The sequence below is a fragment of the Colletotrichum navitas genome (assembly GCF_030913465.1).
Source record: "Colletotrichum navitas strain CBS 125086 chromosome Unknown LY79scaffold_134, whole genome shotgun sequence".
NCBI classification, from domain to species: domain Eukaryota; kingdom Fungi; phylum Ascomycota; class Sordariomycetes; order Glomerellales; family Glomerellaceae; genus Colletotrichum; species Colletotrichum navitas.
In genome coordinates, this window is record NW_026850680.1 from 3,948 (window position 1) to 16,106 (window position 12,159).

At 57.1% G+C, this 12,159-nt stretch overlaps 3 protein-coding genes across 3 annotated transcripts; 2 read left to right on the forward strand and 1 right to left on the reverse strand.

Annotated features, from left to right (window-relative positions):
* Positions 1-296: 296 nt before the first annotated feature.
* On the reverse strand, positions 297-2,537 carry LY79DRAFT_528638 (uncharacterized protein; the record flags this gene model as incomplete). The annotated part of the gene is made up of 2 exons (XM_060556048.1): positions 297-2,379; positions 2,473-2,537. 2 exons carry the CDS (start codon positions 2,535-2,537, stop codon positions 297-299), a joined length of 2,148 nt encoding a protein of 715 aa, XP_060407684.1.
* A 523-nt stretch (positions 2,538-3,060) lies between these two features.
* Positions 3,061-5,687, forward strand: LY79DRAFT_571845 (uncharacterized protein). The gene is made up of 5 exons (XM_060559291.1): positions 3,061-3,774; positions 3,854-3,989; positions 4,093-4,379; positions 4,447-4,568; positions 4,644-5,687. Exons 1-5 carry the CDS (start codon positions 3,508-3,510, stop codon positions 5,356-5,358), a joined length of 1,527 nt encoding a protein of 508 aa, XP_060407685.1. The 5' UTR covers positions 3,061-3,507; the 3' UTR covers positions 5,359-5,687.
* A 2,738-nt stretch (positions 5,688-8,425) lies between these two features.
* Positions 8,426-9,922, forward strand: LY79DRAFT_674645 (transmembrane amino acid transporter; the record flags this gene model as incomplete). The annotated part of the gene is made up of 2 exons (XM_060564335.1): positions 8,426-9,802; positions 9,863-9,922. 2 exons carry the CDS (start codon positions 8,426-8,428, stop codon positions 9,920-9,922), a joined length of 1,437 nt encoding a protein of 478 aa, XP_060407686.1.
* Between the last annotated feature and the right edge of the window lie 2,237 nt (positions 9,923-12,159).

A 12,159-nucleotide genomic window follows, 5' to 3' on the forward strand; every position in this document is an offset into this window, starting at 1 on the left:
ATCGGCAAGCATAGCCGTGTGCGCAATCCCCCTCTCGAGGGTGAAGGGTGAACTGCCAGTGTACTTATAGTATCTTGCCTGTGTATAGCTGCATCTGGCAGCATCGCTATCGTCACAGCCATCCATTCTTGACGGCCAGAAAATGCTATAATCCGTCACGCTAACTTTGCCTCACGTTGACTCTAACCCTAACCTGGCACATTCTAACCACTGATAGCCCTACTAGCAGAGTACCTAATATACTGCGCCGTGGGGGAGAACCCATAATTGGAGACATGTTGAAACCCAGTCCAAGTCTAGTCTCCTCGCGCAAAGTCGGAGGACATGCCAACGCCATAGTTGAGGAGGGACCAGAACGTCGTGTCGACACCCTGGAACGTCCAGTCGCCGGCCTCGGCGGTGATGCTCGGGCACGGCCACCCACCCAGGTAGTCGGCGCTGAGACCGGAGCAGACGTCCTCGTGGGGGATGGTGGTGTCGGCGCCGCCCAGGAAGGACTCCATGGAAAGGGCGGCGGGCGGAGGCGTCTCCTGGTAGGCGTCGGACGAGACGGTGGTGGTGTTGCTCGGCGTGGGGAGTTGCGAGTGGGTCAGGTCGACGGCGCGCGGCTCGCAAGCCTGGTTCGCGGTCATGTTGATGTTGATGACGCCGAGGTACGGGATGGTCAGCTGCACGTTCCTCGCCGGGCAGGCGAAGCCCGACGAGTCGGCGCCGCTGCAGCAGTCCACGATGGGGAGAAGCTGGCGAATGATGTCGGCGCTTTCGCACGACAGCTTGTCGTCGTTCAGGAGGGCCAGCTTCTCCATCGTGGCCACGGCGGTCTCGGCCAAGGCCCGGTCCTCGTTCCGCTGTCGCGACCAGTCTGCCTCGCGAACGCCAGGAGGGCGGTTGAGGTGCCCGAGCAGCAGCGTCATGCAAGCCGTCAGCGACGAGTAGTCGATATGGCGACACGAAAAGGCCGCGTCGTTCGCCGTTCGGAAGATGATGCAGCGTTTCAGCACCGCCCGGCTCGACTCCAGACACGTGTTCTTGCTGTAGTCGAACCGGCAATTTGTCTGATTACGGAGCATATAAGGAAGATGGAGCATGATGAGCAGGGTGTGGTGATGGATCTGGAGCATCAGGTGCGACATGGTGCCCATGGTTGCCAATGTCTCGGTGCTATCGGGGAGGGACGGTATCTCCCACCACGCCCTGCCCATGGCCTTGGCAGCGTTTTCGAGCTCGCAGTCGACCGACTGGGTGATGGCGTAGGCTTCATTGGCCGGTGCGCGGTTCCTCTCGATGATTTGGAGCGCAATGGCGGAGTATTTCTTCTCCAGCCTTTCCATGGCCGTGTCCCTGGCCAGGGACTCGTCCGACATGAAGCTGTTATCCTGCGACCCGGCCGAGAGGCCAAGGAGGAGGGAGATGTACCGATCGCAGAAGATGATGCGATGCCACAGCACCTGGGAGGTGGGAATGGTGTTCGGGTCCGTTGCTGGGTCGCACGACTTCATGGAACGGGCGCCATCCGTGTCTATGCCCATCAGCTGTGCCATGCTCAGTGCCCTCCTCATCGCGAGCCACGCCTTTCGGAGATTTCCCGAGTTGATTAGGTAGAACCCGTGGAGGATCAGGCACTCCAGGCCTTCCGCGGAGCCTAGGAGCTCGTCGTTGGAAGTGACCAGGCTGGCTGCTGTAACCCACTCGCTCATCTTATCCTGGACGGAGCCACCCAGGCTGAGTTCGAGCTCAGAGATGTCCAATGAAGGCGGCATTTGCTGGAGGTAGATGATCAACTGGAGCAAGTATTTCGCCAACAGAGTGGGGTGCTTGGTGACGTCTGGCATGGCGGTGAGAGACGCCATCGTCGGGGATCTGCCCTCGAGAACGTCCTGATACGCATAGAACATGGCCAGGACGAAGGCGGGGCCCTTGCTCGAGTCGATAATGGTCTTGGCGGCCTGGAGAGAGGGAAACGCAGAGTGAATCTGCCGGCACACTTTGTCGTACTTGGAGCGGCTCCGGGCCCCATCTCGAGCTGAACGGGGCGGCCCTAGGCCGGGTGCCGATAAGGAGATCAGGGTGACGTTCGTAGAAGGCCTCGCCAGATCGGGGGGCGGACTACGGGGCGGGGCCGCACCTTGAGAGCCTTCGACCGACGGTGCCGGCGTGATTGCATTGTTGTTGACGGCGACCGCGTCCGGTCCTATCTTGTCGGCCAGCTTCAACATCAGTTCCTCCAGCCGGCCCAGCCGCTGGGCAAGACCGCGCTCGGGGGGGGCGGACTGCTCCTCGTCGGCGAATTCTTGACTGATGCAGATGGTGCCGCGGACCTGGCACCCGTTGCACGTCTCCTCATCATCGGACGCGAACTCGCAGCGGATCTTTCTCTTTCTACCTGAACAAGAAAGATGTCAGAGACTGGAAAGGGGGGGGGATGCCGAGAACGGTCGAGGTTCGGGGAAGCGGCATTATGCTCGGACGAACCTACACTGCCAGCAGCTCCTCGTTCCCTTGCGGACTTTACGCTTCTTGTTCGGTCTCTCGTCCATGCTTATGGTTGAACAATGGAGCACGACTCTGGTTCACGAATTCAACAAATATGGACAGCGCCCTACTGGACACTAGGACAACAGGCTTCGCGAGGAACACAACGTGGCCTCTTGCGAGGAAAACGGACAAAACGGCATTATCTCAAGTATAACCAATGTCTCTCGCTGACGTTAAGGATCATACAAGTGCTTACGGCTTACTGATCTTTTTGTCCGCGCGGAGACCGAAGACGGACGAATCGCCGCGTGGATAGGGGACACCGGTACGTACCGTACGCACCAAGCAAGCCTTCCCAGATTAGTAAGAAAGATCATGTGATGCGTCCAATCATCTTTGTGGATACAGTCTCTACCCCGCTCTATAGCAATGCAGGGACCCCATTGGCTAGACTTGGTTATTAATTCATCACTTAGGCCGAAATAGGAAACTCGCTTATTTCGAAGTGCTGTGGTACAGCACCCGTCAGTGAGAGTGCGAGTAAGAGTGAGAATGAGATAAGATTGAATGTGAGATAAGATTGAACGTGAGATAAGAGTGAACGTGAGATAAGAGTGAAAGTGAGATAAGGATGAGAGTGCAAGTGAGAGGGGGAGATGAGAGGTGAGCAAGTGAGTGAGAGACTAAGTGAGACTGCTAACCCCCCGGATCCTTCCCCTCATTTCGTCCCCCTCACCTGCGGCGATCCTTCGCGACGGCGTCAGACCATTTCCATGGGTGCTTACTCACTGCCAGCAGCCACAACAAGTCGCGGACCGACAGACGAGCTCTACCCGTGTACCTGATTGACGTAACAAAACCACTCTTCGCCGGTGCTGGCCAATCCAGGCGGCTCTCGTTGACGCGCAGCGTCATTGAGCATTAGTCCAGGGGTACGGGAGGGTTTCCCGGCACGGTTGGAACAGACAGTGACCAAGTGACGTTCAGAGCCGCCCCCCGAGTAGCCGCTGCTTGGCTGCTTGAACGCTTCACATGGGTCCCGAGCCCGACTACAAGTTCATCACCGTCGACGCTGTTCAGGGGACCTTCCAGCCAGCCACCAGGACCGTCCGAAGCCATGCCATCCGGACCGCTATCCAACGGGGCGAGTCTGAGCTGGGGGCCTCGACTGCCCTCATCTCTCAAGGGACCATAAGGGGCAAGGCGCAACTGAGAGGCCGCTTCAGGCTGGGCGGCACAGCGGTCAAGCCCAAAAACCCAAAGAACCGACGCCGCAAGGATGCCGCTGGACCTGCTGCTGTATGACGAGACTACTTACTTGTTTCCCCCTTTTTCCCATCAGACTCACTCGCTCGCTTACTCACTCACTTCTTGCCAGCCTCCGGATGTCTATGACTTGCTGGCACAGGCCTCTCTTCCGCCGTGGATTCAGAGACTGGGCAGCGACAGTGCCGACCCCTTCAACACGTTGCCGATCCCCGGTACTCCATCGGTCGACGCTCTGGTTAAATACTGTGAGATGAACCCCGTGTTGTGTTCTAGACTCGGCCGAGCCCAGCCCGGCCCCCGTTCTTTTTTCTCTTGTTAGTTAATTAGTGCTCACTGCTCACTGTGCAGTCACCACCAGGTTCAACCTCAACTCGACCACGGCCGATAACAAGAGGCCATGGTTCCCCTACGCCATGCAGAGCGCTCTCATCCTGCGCACCACGCTCGCGCTGGCCGCCGAGTTCCTCGCGGCGTCGATGCCGTCGCCCGACCTCACGCTCCAGCGAGAGGGGTATACGCAAAAGGGCGAGGCTATGCGGGTGCTCAGGAGCCGTTTGGAATCCCGAGAGACGGCTGAGCGGGCGAGCGACGACCTTTCCGTGCTGGCTGGTGTAGCCATGCTTAGCAGCGTGGAAGTGAGTTGTCCCTTCGCCGTCCCTGCATACGGCAGCACTTGCAATGCTGACGAAAAAACATGGGTAGGCGTTCCAAGGTCACTTCTCGGCAGCCGAAGTCCACCTGGCCGGGCTTCATGCCTTGATCATGGCTCGCGGCGGGCCGGACACGATCAAGCACGATTACATCCTCTGCCGCTGCATCAACTGGTGAAGACTCATTGCCGACGCTTGGAAAAAAAAAAAAAAACCATGACACACTCGCTCACCAAATCTCTACACCAGGACGGAAATCCAAGTAGCGTCCGGGCTGGGACGAGTTCCCGTGCTGCCCATGTTCCACACTCTCGACCAGATCTCCCTCCCGTCGTCGGTCGTGAGTGGCGCAGCGACGCCCTCGCTGCGTCACCTCGACAGGCTTGCGGGCCACGACACGGACGAGAGCAAGGAGCCACGCCAGATCTTCACGACGGTGAGGCAGGCCATCTGCTCGCAGGCGGGGGCCGTTGCGGCCGACGACATCCGCATCGTCATGAACACGGCCGACAACGCGATCCTGCACTTCTTGTACGCCGAGCGCCGGACAGCGACGCCAGTGCAGAAGCGCTTCCTCGTTCTCGTCTCGGCGGCCCACGTGTTCCTGTACACCGTTCTGCGCGAGGTCCCGACGACCGGGCACATGGCCCGCATCCTAGTCGCGAGGATGCGGGCAGCCCTGGAGGACGCCGACGCCATCGCCCTCGTCTGGGTGTCGCACGACGCCGCTCTGCTGTGGATCCTGTTCGTGGGCGTTGTCGGCTCCGGGACGGCGGCCGAGGACCGCGCGTGGTTCCTGTCGAGGCTGCTCGACGTGCTGGAGAGGGCCCGGGACGTCTTGCCGCCGGAGAGGTGCAGTCGCAAGAACCTGCAGCAGGTCCTCGCGAGGTTTCTGTGGAAGGACAAGCATTGCCTGCCGGCCCTCAACGACGCGTGGGCGTTGTGGGAACGCAGGGTCATGTAGCAAAACAAAACCCACATGTTTATCCTCCTCATCCTTTGTTCAAACCTTCCTCTTGTCAAGTCAAATACCTAAGCCAGGATTGGTCCAGCCCGGCTCCGTCGACTCCTCCCCGGGTCTCCAGGGAGTTCGGGCACAACCAGTGAACGAACCGGTAGATTCGCTGCTGACACATCGTCCGCTTTCTCGGAGTCGACGTCTTGGCGGGGTTACCTGTCCTGCGGCAATTACAGTTATTGATGCGTTCGTTCGGCTGAAACCGACGATAAGAGGGAGAGAACATGATACGACATGACTCAGTGAACAAAACAAACTCCCCCTCCCCCCCCCCCAACGAACTGTCAGCTCACGAACACCCAGATAGTCTAGAACGAGACCATGAGTCGTCGACAATAACTTGCAGAATTCCCGCATAGGTAACCATTTTCAGAAGCAGACATACGCCCTAACCCCCGCAAAATGTTACCCCGGATTCAATGACGCGATGGGAATTGCCAACAGCTTCGTCCCAACCCTCACCGTCGCACCCCCTGGTCGGACCTGTGGTCTGACGCCAGGGTTGGCTGCGGGCTCCCCGTCTCTAGTGTGTACTCCGTTCCTAAAGTAGGTAATGCAGAGACAAGCCAGCCCCCTGACCGGCCCCTTGGCCGACCCCTTGCCACAGTGGCCAAGGCGGCGCGAGCAATAATCCGTCGCAAAGCGCGTCGACGTGGCTTCCCGGGTGTGTTGGTGTTGCGGCGCCCGTCGGCCGAGTCGTTGACGCTGGCTTGAAAGCTTCGCCTTCGGGACCGCCATATTGGCGATGGATAGATCGGCGGGAATCAAGACGAAATGACTGGTTCATCGCTTTCAAATGCGACACACCCTCTTGACTGATTCGACTGCCTTATCTCTCATGTGTTTGTTTTTTTAATCCCGCCATTTGCGAGGAAATGAGCGGGATTTTTTTTTTGTTTTGTTTAATCACCCACACTCTCTTTGAAACCGGTTGAGCCATGCTAGCTAGTTGTGCTATGTTTATCGCATCTAATGTCGGGCAACCTCTCGGTGCAAATGCGCCCACGCCGCTGTTCCCCTTTCTCCCTCCCCTCCCACCCCATTCGACCTCCGAACCCGTTATCTCTCGAATTGGTCATGGTTGCATGTCAAAGAACTGGGAAGTCGTACGCTCTAGCCAGTCATAGTCTTCTCAGAGGCGGGTGAGAAAGCAAGGAAAAGAAAACAGGGGTCTGCACAGAAGTTGGGGTTTGGTTCGAGCATCCACCGCGCCGTGGGTGGCAACCAGAAAGCCAGCCCTCACTCCGTCTCAAGCAAGGATATCATTCTCGTGATGTTGCGTGAGATTTGGTTCTGTTCGTTCGCCTTGCCAACGCGCACCGAGCGTGGGACACATGCCAGGGGAGGGGATGGACAAGGGGCTCGAGCCTGAAGGCAGCCTCTCATTCGCTGGCGACCAGGGAATCACGTAGGAGGCGTCGACAAGCCTTCGCGGGCCATGCAGGCGATCTTCTAGAAGCCTTCCTGATGGGTGACGGCGAGCAAAGGTGTGAGTGGTGACGCACCAGGATGACGCCTGGAGGGCCTCGGGAATGCACGGGACCGGGAACGACGCTATTACGTTTCGCCCTACCCGGTTCTCACGGCGGGTAAGTCGGCGTTGTGGCCATGGCTGGTTTAGCGCATCGGCTCATGGCTGCAGACTCTGTCGACGGGCCTTGAGTCCCGGCCTATGGGAGGGTTTTCTTCTGGGACGGGCTCAAGCCCCCCCCCTTGTTCGGCAATCGATCCTCCTTGGCTTGTTCTGGTCTCGTTCTCCCGTCCGACGTCGTTGAGCCTCACACTCTTGGCCCAACGTCTGATGTTCGTGGGAAGGGGGGGGGAGGGTGGCAATGACGCTGTTTCTCTCGCGGTTGGGTTGCAGTCATCGGGAGATGAGGCAAAAAACAAACAAAGATAAGCTAAGCTTTCTCTCTTCTCTCCCTTGCGCTGTGATATCTCGCAGATGCCGTGCGTGCGTGCAGGGTCAACAGGAATCCCACCGGTCATCCCGGCCCATCCCACAAGTCGCTTCCCAGCGCCACCGGTCGTATTTCGGGCTTGATCGTTGACATGGACCGAGTCAAGGGGCCAGAGGTGAGGCCACCCTACGGCTGTGCGTCTGGGTCCGTTAGGTAAAGAATAGGTCACGATATCCACAGTATTACGATGCGAAAACTCTTCCAATTGCCTCAAGTCCCCGCAGCGCTGCCTGTCCGGCTCCATCGAGGCGTCGAGCACGCCCTCTGCGGCGCGCTTCTCGCCCTCGGCGAGCCTGGTTTTCTTGACATCGCAAAACCTCCCCCTTCCCCCTTCAGCTGGGAAAACCGGGAGCGGTAGACGGCCAGTGTCATATCCGGAATCTCAGGGACGCAAGTTCCGATTTCGCGGGGAAGCTGTGCAACGGTTTATTCCCCCGCAATCCCACGACGCATGGGAAGGGCAAGGGGGACGGGTTGGATGTGACTAAATGACCTTTGTGAGATCTTCTGATAACCGTTTCTGGCTCCATCTAAACTGGCCCCCTACTCTGACGAACTCTCTGGCTGCCGGTGTTACCGCCCACGATCGCGGGGCCCAAAAGATAAGACCCCGGTCAGATGAATCGTCTCTGCCGGGGGCGAGTCGATAGAGGTTATCGACTTGCTTCTCAACTTCTCTCGGCCTGACTCCGTGGTCGGTGCTGATGCTCCGCCTTCGCCACCATATATGCTGCCTTTGTTTTCCCTTCAAGTCGATGTCTTTTCTCCCTCTTCACTCCATCAGTCCAAGCGGCACTTGACACTCTCTTCACTGCTCCCCTTCCTTCATCTGAAGTCCGACCAACTCGACCCGGTTCACCTTGTGTACGTGTGGTCTTAAAGTTGCTGCGCCACCAAGTCTCTTGTTTTCAACATATAAAACAACTGTCGGCAACTCTCAGTTGACATCACTCTCCGCCCAAGGACCCACGCCACACAAACCGGGACAAAAGAAGAAAAGAAAAAAAAAAAAAAAAAAAAGAGGTCGGAACCGCTACAACATAATCATCACAATGGACCACGACCAGATCAGACAGAACCAGGCCGGCGCCTACGAGAGCAAGGACGTCAAGTCCGACGGCGCCGACGTCACCCCCCAGTTCTCCCGCGATGCCGTCTTCCCCGGCGAGGTCGCCGGCGAGGTCACCGACCTCAACCACCAAGACCTCGAGAAGCAAAAGGCCGCCCAGGGCAGCGCCCACTTCCACCGCCTGGGCTGGAAGCGCCTCACCGTCGTCCTCATCGTCGAGGCCATCGCCCTCGGCTCCCTGAGTCTGCCCGCCGCCTTCGCCACCCTCGGCATGGTCGCCGGCGTCATCCTCTCCCTCGGCCTCGGCTTCATCGCCATCTACACCAGCGACGTCGTCGGCCAGGTCAAGATCAAGTTCCCCCACGTCTCCCACTACGCCGACGCCGGCCAGCTCATGTTCGGCCGCTGGGGCTACGAGATCATCGGCGCCATGTTCGCCCTGCAGTTGACCTTCCTCGTCAGCTCCCACACCCTCACCGGCGCCATCGCCTTCGGCAACATCACCAACAACGGCGCCTGCTCCATCGTCTTCGCCGTCGTCTCCGCCATCATCCTCCTGGTCCTCGCCATCCCCCCCTCCTTTGCCGAGGTCGCCATCCTCGGATACATCGACTTCGTCTCCATCATCCTGGCCATCGGCATCACCATCATCGCCACCGGCGTCAACAGGGGCGAGATCACCACCGCCGCCTGGTCCGCCTGGCCCAAGGAGGGCGTCACCTTCGCCGAGGCCTTCATCGCCATCACCAACATCGTCTTCGCCTACTCCTTCGCCATCTGCCAGTTCTCCTTCATGGACGAGATGCACACCCCCCGCGACTACGTCAAGTCCATCTGGGCCCTCGGTCTCATTGAGATCTTCATCTACACCCTCACCGGCGCCACCATCTACGCCTTCGTTGGCCAGGAGGTCAAGTCCCCCGCCCTGCTGTCCGCCGGCCACACCATCTCCAAGGTCGCCTTCGGAGTCGCGCTGCCCGTCATCTTCATCTCCGGATCCATCAACACCACCGTCGTCGGCCGCTACATCCACGGCCGCGTCTACAAGGACTCCGTCATCCGCTTCATCAACACCAAGATGGGCTGGATCACCTGGTTGGGCCTCATCACCGTCATCACCATCATCGCCTTCCTCATCGCCGAGGCCATCCCCTTCTTCTCCGAGCTCCTGTCCATCAGCTCCTCCCTCTTCATCTCCGGCTTCACCTTCTACTTCCCCGCCCTGATGTGGTTCATGCTCATCCGCGATGGCTCTCCTTTTGCCACCCAGAACCTGACCAGGACCCTCCTCAACGGTCTCGTCTTTATCATCGGCATCGTTGTCCTCATCTGCGGTACCTACGCCAGTATTGTTGAGATTGTAAGTCTCCCCCCTCCACTGTAGCCGGCCATCGAGCACGCCGCTAACCGCTTTCAACAGGATCTCAAGTTCAAGAGCGGAAAGATCAGCAGCCCGTTCACGTGCGCTCTTCTTGGCTAAATGCCGCCAGCGTCTATTTCCTAGTTTTTTTCCCCTTCGGATAATAATACCCCTTGCGTTATCTGGAACCTGTCAAAAGTTGAAAAGTTTTCTCGAGCCATGTCCTATCACTTGTGTAGCACGATGGCTCTGTATGATTAAATGTTCACAAGAGTATGGCTTCTTGTTCAAGCATTCAGCCTCACTCCGGACTCATGACCCCTAATAGACTTTTATAACCCCCTTAACATGTGCTACCGAAAGTGCTTTGTCCGAAAAAAAAGAAATGAAACATCGATGGAAGGCTCGGTGGATATAATCTGGAACAACCGATGGAACAGGTTGGCTAAACTGAGAAAAGACTAATGCATCTCAAATGTTAGCTTTACAAGCAGACGCTTATCGCCGGAAGGTCGAGATATTCACATTCTTGTGGACTTCATGATAGGCCATCATGCTGGGTTTTTGAACAGCATCACTGGAGGAGCCGTAGCACCATACGTGTGTCCGTACCCGTTCACCCGGCTTGGCAAAAGAAAAAAAAAAGAGAAAAAAAAAAGTACACTGTAGAGCCTGCTACCATAGAGGCCATCGGTCCACCTATTTAACGGTAAATATATAAGAATCAGCTTAACTGAAATTCTACAAGTTAATCAGAATTGACTATAGGCTTTCTACCCTTCTAATTGGTCATTTGTCTTCTGTATTAGATATGTGTAGGTACTGAATATACCTTATCATTACTAAAGTGCACAACTTCTTTTGCAAGCCGGGTGCCATTGACCCGCAACAGAGGGATTTTGTCAAAGCCATCGGGCCCAGTCAACTTGAGGGCCTTTGCCCTTCTTGAGTTGCCACACGACTCCATCGTCGCTCCTAGGGGAGAGACAGATGTGGACCTCCTGGAGGGGGTCGTTGCCGTGGTTATGGACACCGCAGTTTACACTGGGCCGGCATCCGTCGGGTCCGATGCGAGATCCACGATGCAACAGCTTACGTCAAAAGCACGTCTTTAACTTACTTTCGGTAGAACTGCAAATGCGCGGTTTGAGATTTGTGATTTGCGACACGTCATTTTGGGAGCGGAAGTGGAAACTAGACCTGTTGATGAAGCCAACGCCCTTGAGGTGGGGCGACTCCTTGGTCTTTGTGAACTTGTGATTGGGAAAACCGAGAGATGGCACCGAGAGGATGGATCTCGGCACCGATGGCGTGATTTTCAGGTCCGATGAGCGGAAACGAGTGCGGGGACTTGAACTCACTGGGGCTGGCGATGTAGACCGGCCCTTGTTGTCCCGGACTGGGGAAGCGATCTGCCGTTCGATCACTGCGCAATTCGAAATGACGAGCTTAGTGACATGCGGAGTGAGAATGGGCCTGGGCTCCGCACGCTGCAATCCACCGAGATGAGGTCGGGCTTGTCGCTCCCGTTGAAGTTACTGCAGGGAGTCAGAAGCGTCTAGTGGGTGAGGACACGAATACAGCATGTCCAATGCTAATGCGAGCAAAAGATGCTTCCGCAATCTTCGTCATCTTCCCGAGTGTGATCTCATATTTTTGCGAACAATAATTTCAAGACTTGTGGACATACCGGGTTATACGGTCTCATGGGGCTTGAGTCCACGACAGACTCTCAAGTTCGCCAAATGAATGTATTACGAGGACGGGTCGAGGGCCACTCCCTGGTAAAACGGCCATGCCCATGCCGGCAAAGTTGGAAACCGCCCGCTTGCCTATATTGCGACACCTGATCCCTTCCAACGTGCGACGGCTTGCGTCCCGTCCAAGCTGGGCCGTGGCGTGGAGGATTCAAAGTGACAGCGCGACATCATGGCCGCTGGCTAGTGAACCTGTGCATCTTTGGACTCGGTATTTCAGGGCCCGCGCAGCAATGGCAGTCAAAACAGATGTTGGTCGTTTATGGATTAATGACTGTCCTTCGGCTCTGCAAACAATCTGGTGTTCGATGGCTTGACGATGCTGGTAATTGGAGGACTCGACGCGTGATACGCAGGAAATTCAAGCTGTCTCGCCATCGAGAACCAACGAGTGGGAAACGGTATTAATCAAACACGATCCACCATCCCGATCCGAGAACCCGGAAATCCTACGACAGGGAAAGATGAGCCATAATACTACATCACCCCCGGATGCCTGTAACATGGCAACCGATGCGTTATCTGTATGAATGCCGCTGGACTTGGTGGCCCGGCGGTTAATTACAGCTCGGATACCTGAGACGGCGACGAAAAGGTGCA